The 21099-nt window shown below is 44.1% G+C and overlaps 1 protein-coding gene across 1 annotated transcript in view; it reads left to right on the top strand.

Moving 5' to 3' along the window:
* Positions 1-342: 342 nt before the first annotated feature.
* Positions 343-21099, top strand: part of VAPA (VAMP associated protein A) — an 83663-nt gene continuing 62906 nt past the window's right edge. Inside the window, exon 1 of the mRNA XM_077492447.1 lies at positions 343-553. Within this exon, the coding sequence (XP_077348573.1) occupies positions 472-553 (82 nt within the window). The 5' untranslated portion in view covers positions 343-471. The remainder of the gene's footprint in view (positions 554-21099) is intronic.

Raw genomic sequence — 21099 nt, 5'->3', positions numbered from 1 at the left:
CCTGGCGGGCTCTGTACGTGGAGCGTGTGAACGCGCCGGAGCTCATCCCTACTGCAGACCACTCAGGTGTGAATGGAGCCTTGTAGTGTTAGGGAGTGTCAGCCTGAGCTGAGGGGGGTGTCAGTGTTTGGGAGAAGGGTTAATAAGCATTGCTCAGTAAGTACAGAACTCCATATGATAGCGAACTGTCTAGACCTAATGTGTCTCCTCACTTAGCCTTATCCCTCCCCTTCCCTTCCTCTGCCACCTCATCCCCACTGCTTCTCTTCCCGCTCTGTTCCGGCGCTCACATGGCCCGGTCACATGACTGCCATGTCAGGAGGTCACATGGTACGGTCACATGGCCGTGACGTCACCTCCTCCTTCAAACCACTCCGATCTAGCATCTTCCCTGGTGTCATTTTGTGCCTGCCTCGGACTGGAGGCCTGTCGTCGCCTTTCCTTCCCCGCCGCGTCTCAGCAGTGAGGTGAATGTGTGCAGCCGGCGGGGCCAACATGTCCAAACACGAGCAGATCCTGGTCCTCGACCCGCCTCACGAGCTCAAATTCAAAGGTAAACGGTGCAGTGTGAGGGGGAGAAGGAGCGGGGAGTCCTGTCACAGGGGCTGTGTGTATGTTAGATGGCAGGAGGCCCACACCTCAGCCCTGTCACTTGCCTGTCTGCGGATCTCCATTCTTGGCCTTCTCCCAGGGATCCCACCCCCAGAGAGAGGCCAGGACTGCTCAGGCCTGGATGGCTCGTTCACATGTGTGACCAGTTCCAGTCTTCTCCTCCTGGGCTCATGCTTTTCACATGTGTTGGTCTTTAACGCCTTACCCTGTGTCATGTTAAGGTGACTCGTTTAGATAAACGCCTGGCAACAGAGCAAAATGTCCCTCAGAAAAGTAAGCGAAAGACATGCTGTGCAACATAGAGTAACGAGCAGCAACACGTGCACTGGAGCTGCGTTGCGCCATTTAATATGAATGGCACCGCAGTGCGCTAAAGAGGAAAACCGTGAACCCAATCTAAATAAGAGACATTTATAACTAGTGTGGTGTCACAATGTATGTGCGGCACAAATCTCTCCATTGAACCCCTTTCGCACTGCGGCAGTTTTTCAGGTGTTTCAGCGCTAGAAATAACGCCTGAAAACTGCCAGCCCGAGTGCTTTCACACTGGGGCGGTGCGCTTACAGGGTGATAGAAAAAGTCCTGCAAGCAGCATCTTTGGGGCGGTTTAGGAGCGCCGTATACAGCACTCCCAGACTGCCCCCACCTATTGGAATGAATGGGCAGTGATTCCGAAGCAGCTGAAAACCGTTTCAGGAGAGATGCAACTCCTTCTTGGGGGTTAAAAGTGCCCCACTACTGCCCGAATAGTGGTGCTAAAGCGAGTTGAGATTTACTAATTCTCAGGTGGCTGCATTGTGAAAGCAGCCTTACTAAACCTTTTTTTTTTTTTTTTTTTGCCTCAGCTGTGCGCCTTCTATCACCATGACGTTGCGCGCTCCCCCGCGGCTGCGATAGGACGTTGCGCATACAATTATGTCGTACTTTTTATTGGTCTATCACATAAAATCCCAAGAAAATACATTTACGTATAAGTGCTTCGAAAGCCAAAAGCTTTTACTTTAACCACTTCCCGCCCTGCCTATAGCAAAATGACGACCGGGAAGTGGTTCAGTTATCCTGACTGGGGCATCATATGACCTACAGCTGGATAAGCCGTGATCACGTGTCCTAGGGGGTGCGCATCGCTGCGAAAGCTGCTGTTTTACAGTCTGCAAGACCGATCTCGGTAAAGTGCCCCTGACGGAGGTTCTTTACCACGTGATTAGCCGTGTCCAATCACGGCTGATCAGTGTGAACAGGAAGAGCCTTTTTATCGGCTTTTCCTCACTTGCGTCTGACAGACGCGAGTAGAGGAGATCCGATCGGCTGCCCTCCTTGGGGGGGTCGTCTGTGCTGATTGTTTATTAGTGCAGCCCCACCCAGGGATACCCACCAATCAGTGTCGCTTTATCAGTGCTGGTCAGTGCAGCCTCATCAATGCCCATCAGTGAAGGAGTTAACTTGTTTGCAAAATTTTATAACGGAAACAACAAAACTTTTATATTTTTCCAAAATTTTTGGTCTTTTTTATTTTATTTGTTTAGCAAAAAATACAGCAGAGGTGATCAAATACCACCAAAAGAAAGCTCTATTAGTGGGAACAAAATGATAAAACACGTTTTGTTTGGGTACAGTGTAGCATGACTGTGTAATTGTCATTTAAAAAGTGACAACGCTGAAAATTGGCTTGGGCAGGAAGGGGGGAAAGTGCCTGGTGTTAAAGTCCAGGTTTTTTTTTTTTTCTTAATGCATTATATGCATTAAGACAGGTGGGAGAGGTCAGGAGCACCGAAGAGGGCCCTGAGAAGAGCTGCTCTGTGCAAATCCACTGCAGATAGCTAAGTATAACATGTTTGTAAGTCTCGCCTTTGCTATTTTTTATAGAAAATCACTTTAATGCATATTGTGCATTAACATATATGTGAACCCTTAGGGTCCGTTCACACAGGGGCAACGCGACTTTCAGCATGACTTTTGGAGGCAACTTGAACACGACTTGGGGCGACTTACAACACGACTTTAATTCGCCCCAGGCCAGACGACTTTTGCCACGGCCAATCAGAAAATGAGCTCTCAAGGGGAAACTCCACGCCAAATTTATAAAAAAAAAAAAATTTGGCATGGGTACCCCCTCCGACAGCATACCAGGCCCTTAGGTCTTGTATGGATTTTAAGGTGAACCCCCTACGCTGAAAAAACGGTGTGGGGGTCCCCCCAGATCCATACCAGACCCTTATCTGAGCACGCTACCCGGCCGGCCAGGAAAGGGGGTGGGGACGAGCGAGCACCCCCCCCCCCCCCCTGAGCCGCACCAGGCCGCGCGCCCTCAACATGGGGGGTGCCTTGGGGAAGGGGGGGCCGTGCGGCCCACCCCACCCCAAAGTACCTTGTCCCCATGTTGATGAGGACAAGGGCCTCTTCCCGACAACCCTGGCCGTTGGTTGTCGGGGTCTGCGGGTGGGGAGCTTATTGGAATCCGGGGGCCCCCGGATCCCCACCCTATGTGAATGAGTGTGGGGTACAACGTACCCCTACCCATTCACCTGTGAAAAGTACAAAAAAAAACACAACACAGGGTTAAAATATTTTATTGCACAGCTCCGGTGGTCTTCCGTCTTCGGGTGTCTTCTCGCTGGACTCCCCTGCTATCTTCTGCTAGCTCTTTTACTAGCGGAGGAGCCTGGCATTCTTCTTCGCCGCCGGCGACAGGAGACCGGGCCACTGCCTGTAAAAGAGCTAGAAGAAGGTGCGGTGGCCCGACAAGAACAACTGAAGAGGGGGACAAGACCCCCGAAGTCGGAAGAAGAGGGCGGCGGCGAAGAAGAATGCCGGGCTCCTCCGCTAATAAAAGAGCTAGCAGAAGATAGCGGAGGAGTCCGGCGAGAAGACCCCCGGAGCTGTGCAATAAACTATTTTAACCCTGTGTTGTGTTTTTTTTTTTTTTTTTTTGTACTTTTCACAGGTGAATGGGTAGGGGTATGTTGTACCCCATACTCATTCACATAGGGTGGGGGGGCCGGGATCCGCGGGCCCCCTTATTAAAGGGGCTCCCGGATTCCGATAAGCCCCCCGCCCGCAGACCCCCAACAACCAACGGCCAGGGTTGTCGGGAAGAGGCCCTTGTCCTCATCAACGTGGGAACAAGGTGCTTTGGGGTGGGGGGGCCACGCGGCCCCCCCCTTCCCCAAGGCACCCCCTCATGTTGAGGGCGAGCGGCCTGGTACGGCAGAGGAGGGGGAGGGGCGCTCACTCATCCCCACCCCCTTTCCTGGCCGGCCGGGTAGCGTGCTCGGATAAGGGTCTGGTATGGATCTGGCGGGGACCCCCACGCTGTTTTTTCGGCTTAGGGGGTTCCCCTTAAAATCCATACCAGACCTAAGGGCCTGGTATGCTCTCGGAGGGGGAACCCATGCCAAATTTTTTTAAATAAATTTGGCGTGGAGTTCCCTCTTGAGAGCTGATAATTCTGTCAGTCGCCTCCGTATAGACGGAGATCCGACTTGGAGGCGACCTTCATTGAAATCAATGGGTACCGGTCCCCTACAAGTTGGATTCAAGTAGTACAGGAACCTTTTCTGAAGTCGGAGCGACTTCAGTAGCGTGCATTAAGACGGCTCTCATTCACTTACATTGATTTTTAAATGTTGTCCGACCTGAGGTGACTAGGGGTGACCTGAAGTCGGATCTGAGTTGCCCCTGTGTGAATGGACCCTTACCTTGTAAAACAACCCATTTTGTTTTAAATGGAAATAAAAGGTAAAACTTTTGTGTATAAATGAAGGGAAGAAAAAAAGGGGGGGGGGGGGGGTGGAAGAGAGACATTTCTTTCTTTCTGCTATAGCCTCTGTTCTCTGCTGCATATGGGAGCTCAGAGAACTGGTGAAGGAAGACCAGTAGAGCACTGGTCTTCCAGTGAATAGCTCTGCAGGGGGTGGGGGGGAAGTCATCAGGACAAGTGTGATCATGAAAGGAGAGCAGGCTGAGTTTGTGATTCTGCACTTCCGGGTAGGGGGCACACATCTTCTGGTGTGATTGGTCACAGCAGAAGCTAATTAGTGGGTGCTGACAGACATCCATTGGCTACCAATGTAAAGTAGGCACTTTACACTTGAACTTCTAGTGTTAAATGCTTATTTAGTTTAGAAGTAGAGGAATAGGATGTTATATTTGTCTTATCCCTTTTCTTCCTCAGTAGCCAGCAACTCTCTTCTCCAATGCTCTGAAATAGTAGTGGGCTCTGGCTGTACTATTGTACAATACAACACTGCTGGTCTTGTATTGTACTTAATGATGTCAGCCTGTAACTGGGGGAGCAAGGAAGAAAAACTGCTTTGGGATGCTAATAGCACCATGTGGTAGAATGCTGTCAGAAGGAGGAATAAGGTACATTTTAAAGCCTTTTCCTTTACAAGCATTTAAAGAGGGATTCCACCAAAAAAAAAAAAATATTAAAAGCCAGCAGCTATAAATACTACAGCTGCTGACTTTTAATAAATGGACACTCACCTGTCCCGTGTTCCAGCGATGCCGAGGCCGATCGATCGCTCGGCTCTCGGCTGCTGCCGCCGCCATTCTAGGTGAGGGAATCAGGAAGTGAAGCGAATCGGCTTCACTTCCCGGTTCCCTACTGCGCATGCGCGAGTCGCGTCGCGCAATAGGAAATCTCCGCGCTGTCACTGGGACCCGTGTGTGTCCCAGCAGACAGCGCGGCAGGGCAGGAAATGGCGTAGACTCCCACGGGAGTCTATGCCCGGAAGTGGGTGTAAATACCTGTCTTTGACAGGTATCTAAAACCCCCCTCCCCCCTGAAAGGTGTCAATTGTGACACCGGAGGAGGGGAGGGATCCGATCAGCGGAGGTTCCACTTTAGGGTGGAATCCCGCTTTAACATTTGCAGTGTAGGTTCAATGCAAGCATAATGTTTTCTGCTGCCTAGAGTGGTGCTTTAAACTTTCAATACCTTTTTTAGTAGTCTTCTTCACCTATTTTTTAATGCCTCAGTGGTGGGCATTTAGAAGTTCTTGAATGGAATTTCAGAAAACTTCCTGAAACCTAAAATTGTTTTGCAAATGATGATGATTTCTGTTCCCAAACTTTTACTATTGGTCCATCACAGTGACCAGTTACACCCATACACACTATTAGATTTTCTGCAGATTTTTGTCTTTAGAATTACCAATACCATATAATATGAGATCAAACCTTAAGGGCCAGTTCATACCAGACGCTGTTCCGTTCAGTTCCGGGTGCTCTTTTTTTTTTCTGCACAAAATGCATGCACAGTGTTTTCCGTGTATCCCAATGGCTCTAGTTCGCACCATGCAGTCATTTTCCAGTTAGTTTCTGCACTGGAAACTGCCTACATGGTGTGAACTAGAGCCATTGGAATACATGGAAAACACTATGCAAGCATTTTTAGTGCAGAAAAAAAGGACACGGAACTGCGTCTGGTGTGAACTAGCACTAAAAGTTTCATTTTGTATGCAATCAGGCAGGCCCTTGCACTACATGGTTTTGGTAAATCTGAAGACAAAAGTCTGCAGAAAATCTAAGTGTGTATGGTGCCCAAGACACAGGAAGGAGTAGGTCAGAACATGACATTGGGTACTCCTTTGCTTTGTGCCACATAGTGTGTCGTATAGAATGTTCTTTTTTCTTGTGGTCCTATTGTTATTACATTGATCTGTTTGGATTTTGACTGCAGGGTATTTCCTATATTTTATAATTCCATTGTGTGTAAAGAGGAATAGCTTGCTGACTTCCTTCTCAGTGTAATGGGGAATGGACAAAACAAATGGCGTACGTTAGTGCTTTAAAAGCTCCATTAACTCTGGGATGTTTGGGATCCATGGTTTGTGAAGAAGCTAATGTCATTAGTGGTTTGTGAGGAATATTTAATATGGTTTCATGCTTTTGTGTGTTCAGTTGAACATATCTTCTATCTTGTGTATCAAATTCAGTCAAACTATACAGCAGAGAATAGTAAAGTTCTAAATTGATGCTTGATGAAATGTATGAAACAAATCAAATAATAAAAAGAATAAGCCTAATGCGTTATACCAGACCATGTGACACAGTGTAGTGTGTGCGAACAAGGTGTGAGAATTGTGTAATCCTTTTCCCTCATCTGATATGGAAGGTTGAACTCGAGGAATATGCAGGGTGTGAGCGCCTAATGGCCACAAGCAAGGGTCAGGCTGCTAAGAATTAGAAAAATTGTTTCCAACCTGCTATTTTCTTCTCCTTGGTAAATAAATATTTGCCTCTTGACATCACACCATACTATTTATTTATATATATATATATATATATATATATATTTCCCAATTTAAAAACTATGAAGTTAACATAGATCAAAATTAATGTTTTAACATGTTTTTGCTTTATTTTTTTTGTTTATTAGATTTATAATTAATTTGAGAAATTTACAAAACTAAGGCAAAGCCATAGATGGGTCGAATTTCGTAAGAATTTTCTTTCAAAAATATCTATCATCTAAGCATTTTCGTTTGAATTTGGCACCAATATGGGATGCAGAAATAGCTGATTTTGGTAGTTTGAGTAATCGGGCATGTTGGAAATTTTTTCAAAAACTAACGATTTTCTAATCTATTTTGGGAGAGTTCTGCAAAAATGTAATCGAAAAAGAAATGCATGTGAGTGCAAGAAAATAAAATTATTTTCTCTAGCAACATGGTGAATTTGAAGGCTTGGTTGGTCGAATTTCAAAATCAATGGTGGCACCATCGGATCACAAAACACACAAAATTTCTGATTTTCAAAAGAAAATTCTTTGGAAATTCGACCATGTATGGCCAGCCTAAAGCCTCGTACAAACGCTTAGTTTTATTTTTTTTGTGGCATGCTAGTCATGTTGAAAGTGAAGAGATTACTCACAATATGAAAATGTTTGTACGACATACAAAACATTACATCAGTTCTGATGTATGTATTCTTTCGTTTGAGCATGCGTAATCTTGCTGTTACTTTTTTTTTTTTTTTTTTCCTACGAAAACCATGCTAATGAAATGGACATTGAGTTCACATCTGACAAATTTTATAGTCTGCACATCCAGCTTTTGTCTGCCAAAAAAGTGACTGCTGTCGAAAGCACCATTCTAACGATCCGAAAATTGCAGCTCGTCGTACTAATTTTTCCATCTGATTTTCATATCGTGTCTACAGGCCTTAAAGCGGAGTTCCATCCAAAAGTGTAACTTGCGCTCATTTGTCTCCTCTCCCCCTCCTGTGCAACAATTGGCACCTTTCGGGGGGGGGGGGGGGAGGGACAGGATACCTGTCAGACAGGTATCCTGTTCCCACTTCCGGGAGTCTGGTAGGGTACCCGGCGTGATGATGTAAGGCTACACTGCCAGGTACCCTTACCCGCAATGGTGGCGGCAGCACCCGACAGCTAATGGAAACAGCTGCAGTGCCAACATTGCGCTACTCCAGGACAGCTAAGTGTCCTATTGTTAAAAGCCAGCAGCTGTAGTATGTGTAGCTGCTGCCTATTTTTTTTTTTTTTTTGGGTGGAACACCGCTTTTAAGACTAGATGAAGTAACTAGGGATTTACGTGTGTTGTTTTTTAACCACTTGACCTCTGGAAGTTACCGCCTTCATTCTGCATTTTGTTTTTTGCAGTACGGCACTGCGTTACTTTAACTGAAATTTGCACGTTCGTGCGAAACTTTACCCAAATAAGGTGTCCTCTCTTCTGTATTAAAAAAAAAAAAAAAAAAAAAAGCTTTCCTTTTGGTGGTATTTGACCACCTACTGAGTTTATTTTTTTGCTATGAACAAAAAAAGGCTGACACTTGGGGAAAAAAACATATTTTTTTACTTAATGCTATAAAACATATCCATTAAAAAAGTGTGTATTGATTAACGTGATTTTAGTCTTTGTAATAGCGATCAGTGACTTATAGTGAGACTGCGATATTGTGGTGGACATTCAGAAACTTTGCCTGGAACCAGTGTTAATATCAGAGGCAATCAAGGGGTTAACTGTGTACTTAGCCAGTGTTTGTGTGTTAACTGTGTGCTGCTTTTACAAGGGGAAGTGTATAAAAAAAAAATTATTTTATTTTTTATTGTGATCCGGCTCACATGTAGCAGTAAAACTGCTATAGGGAGGTCGGCAAGCGGTTAAGCTTGACATTTTTAATCCCTTGCTTGTATTCCTGGGTGATTGCTATGCGATTTGAGCACAGTGTGTTTTCAGACCATTAATTTGAATGGACTCAAATCACACTGCACCACACCAAAAACAGTGCATGCACTACTTTAAAAAAAAAACACTACTGCAACCAGATCACATGGTACTTCTGTGCAGGCAAACTTATTGCATTTGCGACATTGTTTGAATTGCATTGACACCTGCTGCAGACTGCAAGTGCAGTGCATTTTGAACCTGGTGCTGGAAATGTACATGGAAAGTGTAAAGTTCATTGGCCAGAATAATACTTATATTCTGGCCATTGAAATGTATTTATGCATCTAGCATCTTTTTTTTCCTGAAATAACACTGCTGCTGCTCCTGGACACACTAGCAGTAGGTATTTTTATTTATTTCTGCCTCTTACACATAGACTAACATGGGGAGGCATTTAGAGGAAAAAACGGCAAACTCCCCTAAAAGCTGCATTTTAACACTCAGTTTGCATGACGCCTTAAAGTTTTCATGCATGTTCTATATTTACAGCAAAACTCACTAGGTCAGCATACAAGTATAATTTTGCATAGCTAACCTTGTGGTCATTGCACGACAGAAAGGCATAGGAATCGGGTTGCCTCATCTGTTTATCTTGTCACCTTTGTACTTTTGCTGATCATTGCACTAAATGGGCGTGTTTTAATATTTTTTGTTAAAGCTGAACTCCCAGCTTTTCATACACTTTACATACTATGTCCTTCACTAACGTGAGTCCCCTGGTATAAACTGTATGTAGCTATGGCTACATACAGCACTGTGTTCTGGGTTTGAGCTGAGACTTCCTGTCTCATACCTGGAACACAGAGTCTTTTACAGCAGCGCTCAGCCATTCAGAGAAAGCAATGTATTCTAGCAATGAGCGCAAAGCTTCCTCTGGCTGAGTCGGAGAGGTGGGCTAATGTCACAACTTCTGACTCAGCCAATTGGGGGAAGCGTTGTATTCATTGCTAGAATACATTGCTTCCTCTTAGTGGCGGAGCACTACCTGTGATGGACTCTACTGTGTTCGGGGAATGAGACAAAGTCTCGGCTCCAACCCGGAATACAGTGCTGTATGTAGTGTTTTACCTTTTTTAGGCCCTTTTTACGCCTGTGCTCTTTTGCTCTGCTTTTTAAGGGTTACAAAAGTACATGAAAACTATTCTCCATTAAATCCTATGCAAGTGTTCACACTGCAGGTGCTCTGCACTGAAAAGTCCTGCGTGCTCCATCTTTGGCGCAATGTTTCAAATGCGCACCAAAAAGCATCTTTCGTTATAAGCCAATGTGATTATGCATAAAAAGCGCATCCGTATGGAAGGGTTCTAAAATTCTTCTATGAGCTGTGGTGATCTTATTACCAATGACTCCCAGGTGCTGTCATCTGAATGCAGCACAAATTGCAGGTGAATGAATGACATCTCAAATCTGCATGTTGCCCACTAGTGTTAGGAATGTTACCTTTAGGGCCGGTTCACACTGGGGGCGATGCGAGGCGACACGACTTGCCTCGCCGCGACCTGACAAGTCGCCCCCGTTCTGTACAATGGAACCGTTCTGAGAGGAGCGACTCGAGTCGCTCCGACTCAGAAAAAAGGTTCCTGTACTACTTTTGGGCGACCTCGGGGCGACTTGCATTGACTTCTATACAGAAGTCATTTGCAAGTCGCCGCTGAGGTCGCGGCGAGGCAAGTCGGTGACGCCTCGCATCGCCCCCTGTGTGAACCGGCCCTAACAGTGTTTTTAATCCTTACATTTAGAAAATAACATACAGTAACACAGGGCTCGACAAACCCCGGGCGCCAGATCGCATTGGCGACTAGAATTTGTGATCTGGCGCCTGGGGCAGCACAGCGGGGGTATCCTGTCTCCTTCCACCCCCCCCCTGGCGTGATCGTGTCGGGCCGCGCCGCCGCCGGCCGGTAATTGAGGCCGCGGCTTTGAGGCCTTCTGTGGTCCTATGTTTAGTTCTGTAATCTGGCGCCATCTAGTGGTGGCTGTTGGTATGACAGCCAGCGATGCTAATGAAGCTTTCACTGCCCACCCATCTCACCTTTACTTAGAATAAAAAAAAAAAAATTGTGTGTGTGTGTATATGTATGTATATGTATATATATATATATATATATATATGTGTATATATATGTGTATGTATGTGTGTGTGTGTTTAGGAGTTCTAACAACCTAGAGAATAAAATGGTGGTCGTTGCAATACTGTCTGTCACACCGTATTTGTGCAGCGGACTTACAAGCGCATTTTCGGGGAAAAAGTCTTATTTTTTTAATTAAATATAACAGTAAAGTTGGCCCAATTTTTTTATATTGTGAAAAATAATGTTACACCGAATAAATTGATACCCAACATGTCACGCTTCAAAATTGCGTCCGCTCATGGAATGGCGACAAACTTTTAGCCTTTAAAATCTCCATAGGCGACGTTTAAAAAATTCTACAGGTTGCACGTTTTGGGTTACAGAGGAGGTCTAGGGCTAGAATTATTGCTCTCGCTCTACCGAACGCAGCGATACCTCATGTGTGGTTTGAACACCGCTTTCCTATGCGGGCGCTACTCACGTATGCGTTCGCTTCTGCACGCAAGCTTGGCAGGACAGGGCGCATTTAAAACATTTTTTTTTTCTTATTTTAACTTTTTATTTTTTCACGGTGCTTTTAAAAAAAAAAAAATTGTCACTTTTATTCCTATTACAAGGAATGTAAAAATCCCTTGTAATTGAAAAAAACAGGACAGGTCCTCTTAAATATATGAGATCTGGGGTCAGAGAGACCTCAGATCTCAAATTTACACTAAAATGCAATATAAAAAAAAAAAAAAAATTGTCATTTGAAAAAAAAAAAAAAAAATGTCCCTCTAAGAGCTATGGGCAATGACATGGAGACAGGTGGGGGGGCCGCGCTATCCTCCCCTCACTCGTCTCCATGTCAGGCCAGGGACAGGTCTGGATTGCCGTTACCGACCTGGCTCCTAACTTTTTTAGCTGGCTCCTAGATTCCAAGCAAATTTGTCAAGCCCTGCAGTAACATACATCTGCACTCACAGTTTTTTTCTGTTTTCTCTGTTTTCTTGCTGTCATTGACATGCAATTTAAAGTTCGAAATTCCTTAATCTCTTACCCAATTTCCAATTTTTATGGTGACTGTGCTTCCTTGCAGGGTCCTCTGGTGCCACCCTTCTGAGCACACTTGCACCCATCATTGCACCTTGATGTGGCAACGCTCCCTCGGCCCATACAGTCGGGCAGCTCATAACCCTACAGACAGCTCAGTCACAAGCTCTGCCTATGGGCATTCATGTACGGAAGTTTAGGGAAATGAGACTAGGAAATCGGAAGCGGGATCCCAAATGTAATATGACTGGGGACATATTTTTGGAAAGCGCATTGCGGTTTACATTTGCTATATAGGCATGATTATGTCTGTACGAAAAAGAAGGAAGGGTTTTTTTTATTAGTACTTTAACCACTTGCCGACCATCCGCCGCAGTTGTACTGTGGCAGAATGGCATGGCTGGATGACACAACGTTGTGTAACATCGCTTCACCCTTTGGCCACTAGGGGGCGTGTGCTCGCCCATGGCGCATATGCGAGTGCCCAGCAGTCGTGATCATTCTGGGAACACGGAGAACTGAGATCTGGGTGTGTAAACATAGTTTCTGGTTCTCTGAGGGGCGAACAGACAGTATGAACAGCGATCTGTCACCTCCCCTGCACAGTCCCATTCCCCCCTCAGTTAGAGCACAAACGAGGAACACATTAACCCCTTGATTGCCCACTAGTGGTTAACCCCTTCACTGCCAGTAACATTTTTACCGTAATCAATGCATTTTCACAGCCCTGATAGCCTATGGTCCCAAAAATGTTTCAAAATTGTCTGATGTGTCCACCATAATGTTGCAGGCCTGATGAAAATCGCAGATCGCCACACCATTACTGCCATAAAACTATCCCCTACTTTGTAGACGCTATAACTTTTGCTCAAACCAATCAATATACGCTTATTGTGATTTTTTTTTTTTTTTTTTGTAGAAAATGTAGAAGAATATGTATCGGCCTAAACTGAGGAAATGTATTTTTGGGGAGATATTTATTATAGCAAAACATTGCATTTTTTTTCAAAATTGTTGCTTTTTTTGTTTATAGCACAAAAAACTCACAGGTGATCAAATGCCACCAAAAGAAAGCTCTATTTGTGGGGAAAAAAGGACGTCAATTTTGTTTAGGGACAATGTGGCACGACCGTGCAATTGTCAGTTAAAGCACCGCAGTGCCGAATTGCAAAAAGTGCTCTGGTCAGGAAGGGGGGTACAATCTTCCAGGGCTGAAGTGGTTAAAGTGAACCAATATGCAGCATGCTAACCTAATGCAGCAGCCAGGATACTGTATACATTGGTAAGGCTCAGTTTTTGTGCCTTGTGACCTCTGTTTAGATGGGAAAAGTAAATTTTTACCATCCTTATTGCGCAGCGCGACTCGCGCATGTGCAGTAGGGAACCGGGAAATGAAGCCGAAAGGCTCCACTTCCTGATTCCCATACCCAAGATGGTGGCGACAGCACCCGAGAGATGATCGAGAGATCGGCTTCGGGTGCCGACATCGCGGGCGCGCTGGGCGGGTAAGTGTCACTATTTTAAAAGTCAGCAGTTGCAGTATTTGTAGCTGCTGGCTTAAAAAAAAAAAAACGGCGGAACTCCCGGCGGACTCCCGCTTTTAAGGCTGCTTTCACACTGGGGCGGGAGCGGCGTTGGCGGTAAAGCGCCGCTATTTTTAGCGGAGCTTTACCGTCGTTTTAGCGGCGGTCTGCGGGCGCTAGCGGGGTGGTTTTAACCCCCGCTAGCGGCCGAAAAAGGGTTAAACCCGCCCGCAAAGGGCCGCTGCAGTGGCGCTTTGCCGGCGGTATTGCCGCAGTGTCCCATTGATTTCAATGGGTAGGAGCGGTGAATACACCGCTCCTTCACCGCTCCAAAGATGCGGCTAGCAGGACTTTTTTCACCGTCCTGCCAGCGCATCGCTCCAGTGTGAAAGCCCTCCGGCTTTCACACTGGAGGGAAAGGGGCCGTTTTTTTTTCAGGCGCTACACAGGCGCTATTTTTAGCGCTGTAACGCCTGAATACCGCCCCAGTGTGAAAGCAGCCTAAAGGAGCTTTGGCCATACTTTTCCTGTGAGTCACACAAGTATACTTTGTTCTGCAAAGGCTGCTGAGAGAATCTGGCTTTAATGTTGGGATCCACACAGATGCTTGACCGCCAGCTGGATCAGCCTCTTGAACCTGGATTAGCTGCTCCTCCTTCAGCCCTGTGCTCTGGTGAGTGCTGGAGGGGCAGAGCAAAGAGCTGGTGATTGACAGTCAGCAGTCTTGGCTAGAGGTCGACCGATATATCGGCCGATATTTGCCGTTTTTTTTTAATTAATCGGCATCGGCCGATTGAGCTGATAAAAAGGCCGATTTAGAACAGCGGGACTTGGAAATGACTTCTGTAATAGAAGTCAGTGTAAGTTGCCTGAGTAGTCATAGAAATGTCTTTCCTCCTCTCTGGGCAGTCTGCCAAGAAAAGAACAGAAAGGTACAATGTTTACACTTGAATGAATGAAGTCATCTCAGTGTGTAGAAGTTCTCAGTTTAACCATTTAAAGGCTAAATCTTTTCTGACACTTGTTGCTTACAAGTAAAAGTCCTGTATTTTCTGCCAGAAAATCACTTTGACCCCCCAAAAAGTATATATATTTTTTTAGCAGAGATCCTAGGGAATAAAATAGTGGTTGTTGCAACATTTTATGTCACACGGCATTTGCGCAGAGGTCTTTCAAATGCATTTTTTTGGGGGGGAAAAAAAATACACTTAATGATTAAAAAAAATAAATAAAAAAAATGGACTAACTTTACTATTTTAGTTTTTTTTATTTTATTTTTTTTAAAGTTAGTCCATTTTTTTTTATTTTTTTCGTCCAAAAGTTTTGAGTACTTGTTTTTATTTTATAGGCTGCTTGCACACTGGAGCGGGCAGGCGTTGATGGTAAAATGTTGCTAGTTTTAGCAGTGCTTTACCATCATTTTAGCGGTGCTATTCGGCTGCTAGTGGGGCGCATATAATCCTAGCTAGCGGCCGAAGAAGAGGTTAAATGCGCCCGTGAAGCACCGCTGCCAAATCGCATTGCATGCGCTTGGGCAGTGGTGCCCATTAATATCAATGGGCAGGAGTGGTGGAGAAGCGGTATACACCACTTCAAACGTGCTGCTTGCATCGCCTCAGTGTGAAAGCACTCTGTCTTTCACACAGACTGCAGGGGAGCCGTTTTGCAGGCACTTTACAGGCGCTATTTTTAGCCCAAAAGCGCCTAAAAATAACGCCCCAGTGGGAAAGGTGTCTGTTAGGTTTTATGAGATGAAGGGGGATAAAAAAATAAAATAAAATAATCGGCCTAACATATCGGCCCAAAAAAATCGGCATCATATATCGGCCATCGGCCGCCATGATTTCTAAATATCGGCATCGGCCAGAGAAAAACCCATATCGGTCGACCTCTAGTCTTGGCTTGGTTCGCACTTCTCTGTCTTGGAGGTGGCTGGGGGACTGCTGTAGCATCAGATCGATGGTGCATTCACCCCATCAAGTATGTATGTTTTCTTTATTTCTGAACTTCTCTTAAGAGCACAGTATGAATTGAGAGGTCTGCTATATAACCTGAGATAGTTTAGACTGTTTTTTTTTTTTTTTTTTTCTCTTCTGTCCTGAGTGAAAATGAGGGTAAAACTCCTCCACATTGGGCTCATAAAACCTGACCGTTACTTTATCCCCAACTTCTTGTTTTTAGTCTAGAACTGGGGTCTCCATATTTTCTACACAGAGGGGCAGTTTACTATTCTTCAGAGGGGCAGGACAGTGCACCCTTTGTTGGTGTCAGTGGGAGGAATAATACCCCATCATTGTCAGTGGGAAGAATGGTGCCCCAAGGGTCAGCTAAAGGCAACCAAAGGCCCTCAGTTTGGAGACCACTGGTCTAAAAATATAAACAAAAATGTGCAGAATAATGCGTATATTAATATTGTAAAGCAGCAGATACATTGACTCTGTTTGTTTTGAGTATTTATATAAGATTATTTTACCTAGGCTGACCCTCCCAATGGCAGCCAATTACAAGTATAAGTAAGCATCCTTTGCTTAATTTTTCGGATAACCCCTCAACGTTCAGGTCGTTGAAATTGGGAGGGCTCAGGTAATTTTGAAGCCTAAGTAACTGATATACTCTGTATAGTATACAGTACACCAGTTTCAAAAGGCAGACATTTTAAAGTGTTACTGAACCCAGTAATATGATAGTTCATCTCCCCCACCCCACAGTGCCCACAGCTTCTAAATCTTATTTTTTTATATTAAATTCCTGTCACTATATATGATGATCTGTATACCATGGTTACCTGATAAACTCCAGTGCTGCGAGTTTAAGGAGGAGATTTCCACTATATCCTGTATACACGCCCACATGTGTGATGTCCATTTCATGTGACCTGGCTAGCTCTGAGAACATGTAAATGTTCTCTCCAGCATAAAACACAACTGAGCATGTGCAGGTTGGCTGCCCTGCCTGTGTTAGCTGGCCTTCCCCAAATAGAGCAGGAGGGGGAGGATCTGTGCATACAGGATAAAACAGCCTTTTTACACAATGCAGATGATTTACCCCTTAAGTTCCACAGGGAGTATAACAAGCATGCTATGCATGTACAGACCGATTTTACTGTTGTGGGTTTAGTAACACATTAATCTCCTAAAAAAACATCACTATGAGGTGTCTGGATTTTTTTTTTTTTTTTCAATTAATGAGGCGTTCTCTGAATTGAATGACGTCTAGTGCATTGGTTATTGATGACCCACATTTACTAATTAAAATATTTTTTTAGTATTCTGACCAGTAGGCACTACTTCCCAGGATGTTTAAACAGGCCGAAAGGGGCTTGATGGATGATACGCATGCAAAGGGGGAAAGTTTCAGTTGATCCTAAATATTTAAAGCAGTGGTCATCAACCCTGTCCTCGGGGTCCACTAACAGGTACGTTTTTATATATTGCCCTGGGGCGATGCAGACTAGAATACTGCAATCACTGAGCAGCAAATGATATGATGTATTTCAGTTATCTTGCAAACCTGGCCTGTTAGTGGGCCCTGAGGACAGGGTTGATGACCACTGATTTAAATGATTTGCAAGTGTATGTGTAAACCTCCGTGTGTGTTTATAAGGTAAGTAGTAAGACTCCCTCTTCCGGCTCAGATCGCCGCCCCTCATACCCCCGCAGTTTTCTAGGACACGCAACGGGTCCCAGAAGACTACAGGACCATTCACAAGATGCAACATGACTCGCGTATGGGCAGTGAACAGGCTTTGGGGGCACAAGGCTTCACTTCCTGTTCCCTTTCTGGAGATTGAAGAATCTGTTTTCGGTTTGAGCATCGCAGTTACAGTATTTGTAGCTGCTGACTTTTATTTTTTGGTGGTTCCTGGAGCTCCTCTTTAAAGTCATGTTCCTGAAATAAATGTCCTTATCATTGTGGTGTTTAAAGCTTTGGAATTGAGCCTGAATTTCTTTTTCCCTTTCATGTTTAAGTTTTTAATTTGTAAATAATTTTTTTTGGTTTGTTAAAAATATTTAGATATATTGGACCATCACAGTACATTTTTAATTTTTTCTTGAAGGATTTGAAACCAGTTTGTCGGCATTAGACTTGACAAAAAGGTGTGCATAGAACAAACCAGTATTTTTGGATTTGCATGGTGAACTTGTATTTAGATTATGCTTAATTGTAAAAATTGTTTATGAACTGACTTGTATTCATGGGAGCCGCTAGTATCCTGTATTTCATTTTTATGTGGCTTTCAGATGACGTTCTGCCTTGAAATGTTGCTGTGAACTCCACTATACTTTTTATTCTTCTTCTATCCTTCTATGTAGAAGTACACCTTAAGAAAAATTTGTCCACAGCATCTTGCTCATCTTGGTACTTTTCCATTCCTTGAACTCCATTCTTTAGCATTCTGGCTGCTGTCAGTTTTGATGAGTTGCTTAACCTGTAGTCTACAAAGGCCGATGGAGAGTTGGTCCAATGCTATCGCATGCTCCTCCTTCCATACCTGGATTTACCAAGTATTTTTTTATTTTTTTTTCTATTGCTTTTGCTTTCAACAGTTTCTAGGTGGGGAGTGATCAAAAAAAAAAAAAAAAAATGCCTTGCGTGCAATGAGTACAGGAGCTCCCCACCAGCCGCTGACCTCTTTGGCAGCCAGGAGTGGACAGGCAGGTAGGTAACTTTAAAGGCCCTTACACTGGGTTGTTGGGGGCATCGGCGGTAAACTGTCGCCTTAGTGGCACATTTCGGCCACAAGTAGGGCGCTTTTAACCCCCGCTAGCAGCCGAAAAATGGTTAAAATCGCCGCTGCAGCACTTTGCCGGCGCTGCCCATTGATTTCAATGGGCAGGGACGCTTTAGGTGTGGTGTATACACCGCTCCTAAACGCCTCAAAGAAGTCGCTTGCAGGACTTTTTTTAGACCCCTTTCACTCCGAGGCGTTTTGCAGGTACTATACTGCTAAAAATAGCACCTGTAAAGTCTGACGGCTTTCACACTAGAGCAGTGCGCTGGCAGGACGCTCAAAAAAGTCCTACATGCAGCAGCTTTGAGGTGCTGTAGGAGTGGTGTATACACCGCTCCTAAAGCGCCCCTGCCTATTGAGATCAATGGGCAGCGCCACCTTTTGTGGGTGCTTTTTTTTTTTTATTTTATTTATTTATTTTTATTTATTTTCAGCCAGAAAAGTGCTGCAAAAACGATGGTAAATCACCTCTAAAAATAGCGGTGCTTTACTGCTGATGCCCGGTGCTGTTCAGTGTGAAAGCGTCCTGCCAGTGCACCGCTCCAGTGTGAAAGCCCAAGGGCTTTCACGCTGGAGCAACAGAAGTGGTGCTATTTTTAGTGCTAAAGCAACTGTAAAGTGTGACAGTAACCTAAGGCTCCATGTACACTAGCGGCTCCTAAACTTGATTTTAGGAGCTTTTGGTGGTGTGTGTTTTTTTTTATTTTTATTTTTATTTTATTTTATTTGCCAAAGCTCCTAAACTCCAACTCAACGCCCATAAAAGCCTATTTGTCCATGTACATATAGGCTTTTAGGATAGTTTAGAAGCTGCTGCGGCTTGGGGAGTTTTATATCTCCCTCTCCTGAAAGCTGAAGAATCGCGATCAGGATAGGAACGGTTGACCGCTGGCCGTGAAACGTGTAAGATTTGCGTTTTTAATCTGGCAGTTAGTGTGCATGAAGCCTAATGCAGAAGAAACAATGCGTGCTGCTTCTGCATAAAAAATCATGGCTGTCATTCTTAAAGCTAAAGTTCCACTTTAAGTCTACTTTATCATCCTTACCTAGTTTTTAATATGTTTAGAATTCATTGACAAACAGACATATCTCTATTGAAGTGTTTGAATGGTTGTAGCACATCTTAGCTCATAGTATTACTGCAAACTGAGAAGGTTGCCGTGCAGCTAAAGATAGCTTACTGTAAAATGCTTCCTTGCAATCCTAGTTTGTTGCCAAAATTGGCAGAGAAATTTCCCTCACTAGAAGTGTGTCTAGAAGTGAGTCCTTTTAAGTGATGGGAATCTGTTGCTCTCATACAAATCATAAGACACATTAGGCTTGCATTACATTTAGCCTAGGTTTTTCCCAATGCTGTATTTGTATGTTAAATTACAGTGAATATTTCAAATTTATTGAAAAAAGTGTTTACAACAGTATAATTATGTAAAGGGCACCATTATGTGCGTGGTGTGTTTTGTTTGTTTTTTGTTTTTTTTCTTCTTCTTTCTTTGTACAAGTTCAAGAGATGGGGCTGCACACATATTAGTATATTTCTGTGGTGGATATCACCAGGTGTTTTCGTCAGCTGCGGACAGTCTGCAGCTCTTTGTATGTAATTGCTCATGGACTGATTATTTGTAGTCGGAGACAGATGTTCCCCTGAATGCAAAAGGTTTGCATCCAGGGGCACATATCTATTTCTAACCGTAGGTAGTCCCTTTGTGTGTGACTTGTCACTGGACTTTGGACACAGTGGCATTCCATTGTTTTTAATGACATCCATTCAGATCTATGCAACGCAAAGTCGCAAGGATGTTAAAAAGGTTCCTGTACTATTTTGTTACGACTTGAGTGCTAGAGGTTGTAAAGGTGTGCTGGACCTTCAGAGCACATACACTGGTGATGTAACTGCCTGCATCCGGGTGAATATGTCCTAAACGGTGCACGTTTAGGAGATATTCATTTTAACGACACATAAACCTTATAGGCTTACCTGTAGGTAAAAATCGCAAAGTGGGCTTTACTACCACTTTAATGACTAATTTATTTCTCAGGACAAACTAGGGTTTTTGGCAATAGACTCTTGAAGAAAAATATTTCGTCTTCAATGTAATTGACAGGCTGAAAATTACCCCCCCCCCCCCCCCCCCATTTTCAATATTTTTATTCTGAAAATGTTGAAAGTACAAAATCAGCATTTGCCATTGTAACAAACGTCAGTTGCTTGTTATAAATGCGGATGATATTTGTTTGTGTCACAGAAGAGTTAATATTAAACTTAGTATATCATCATCTACATATTTAGACTTATGTTTGACAAAAAAGTGAACAATAAACGCTTTATAACATGTAAAAGAAGCATCAAACAATGAGATTACACAATTTGGCATTCCACCCCTTCTCTCTCTGTAATCTGCGGATTTATTTCAATACATAACAGGGGAAACATTGAGAGGTGAACTCCCCCTCTACTAAATCTGCTTGATGCAAGATTCAAACTTAACTCTTGTGTAGTCCCAAAGACTACAATTGGCCGGAGGGCCCTCCGAGAGGTAAATTCAGACAGAAGGAAGCGAGAAAGGGAAAAGAGATACTAGAAGGAAGAAATAGAAAGCAGTGAAAAGAGAAGTGCACCCTTGCCCTGAAGAAGAGCACTCCAGAGTCAATCCCATCTCATGCATCCAAAAGGTATTTAATCCAAGGGTCCCAAGTTTTGTCAAACAAAGCAGTTTTATCGTTCAAAATTGCCGACAGGCATTTACCATTTTTGATGGCTTAGGTTTCAGCAGGTGGAAAGGGACCATAGGGGACTTCCAAGACCTGGCTATGGATACTCTTGCTGCTACAAATATAAAGGCAATAAGTATCTTCACATGTCTCGAAATGGCGTTTGTTGCAATATTTTTTATGACACTCTGGGGATTATTTATGAAAGATTTAGGAAAACA

The sequence above is a fragment of the Lithobates pipiens genome, unplaced genomic scaffold, assembly GCF_037356315.1.
Source record: "Lithobates pipiens isolate NorthernLeopardFrog02 unplaced genomic scaffold, aLitPip1_a1.2 Scaffold_19, whole genome shotgun sequence".
NCBI classification, from domain to species: Eukaryota; Metazoa; Chordata; class Amphibia; order Anura; family Ranidae; genus Lithobates; species Lithobates pipiens.
Note: the sequence above shows the minus strand (reverse complement) of the source record. Positions and strands in the feature narration are given on the sequence as shown.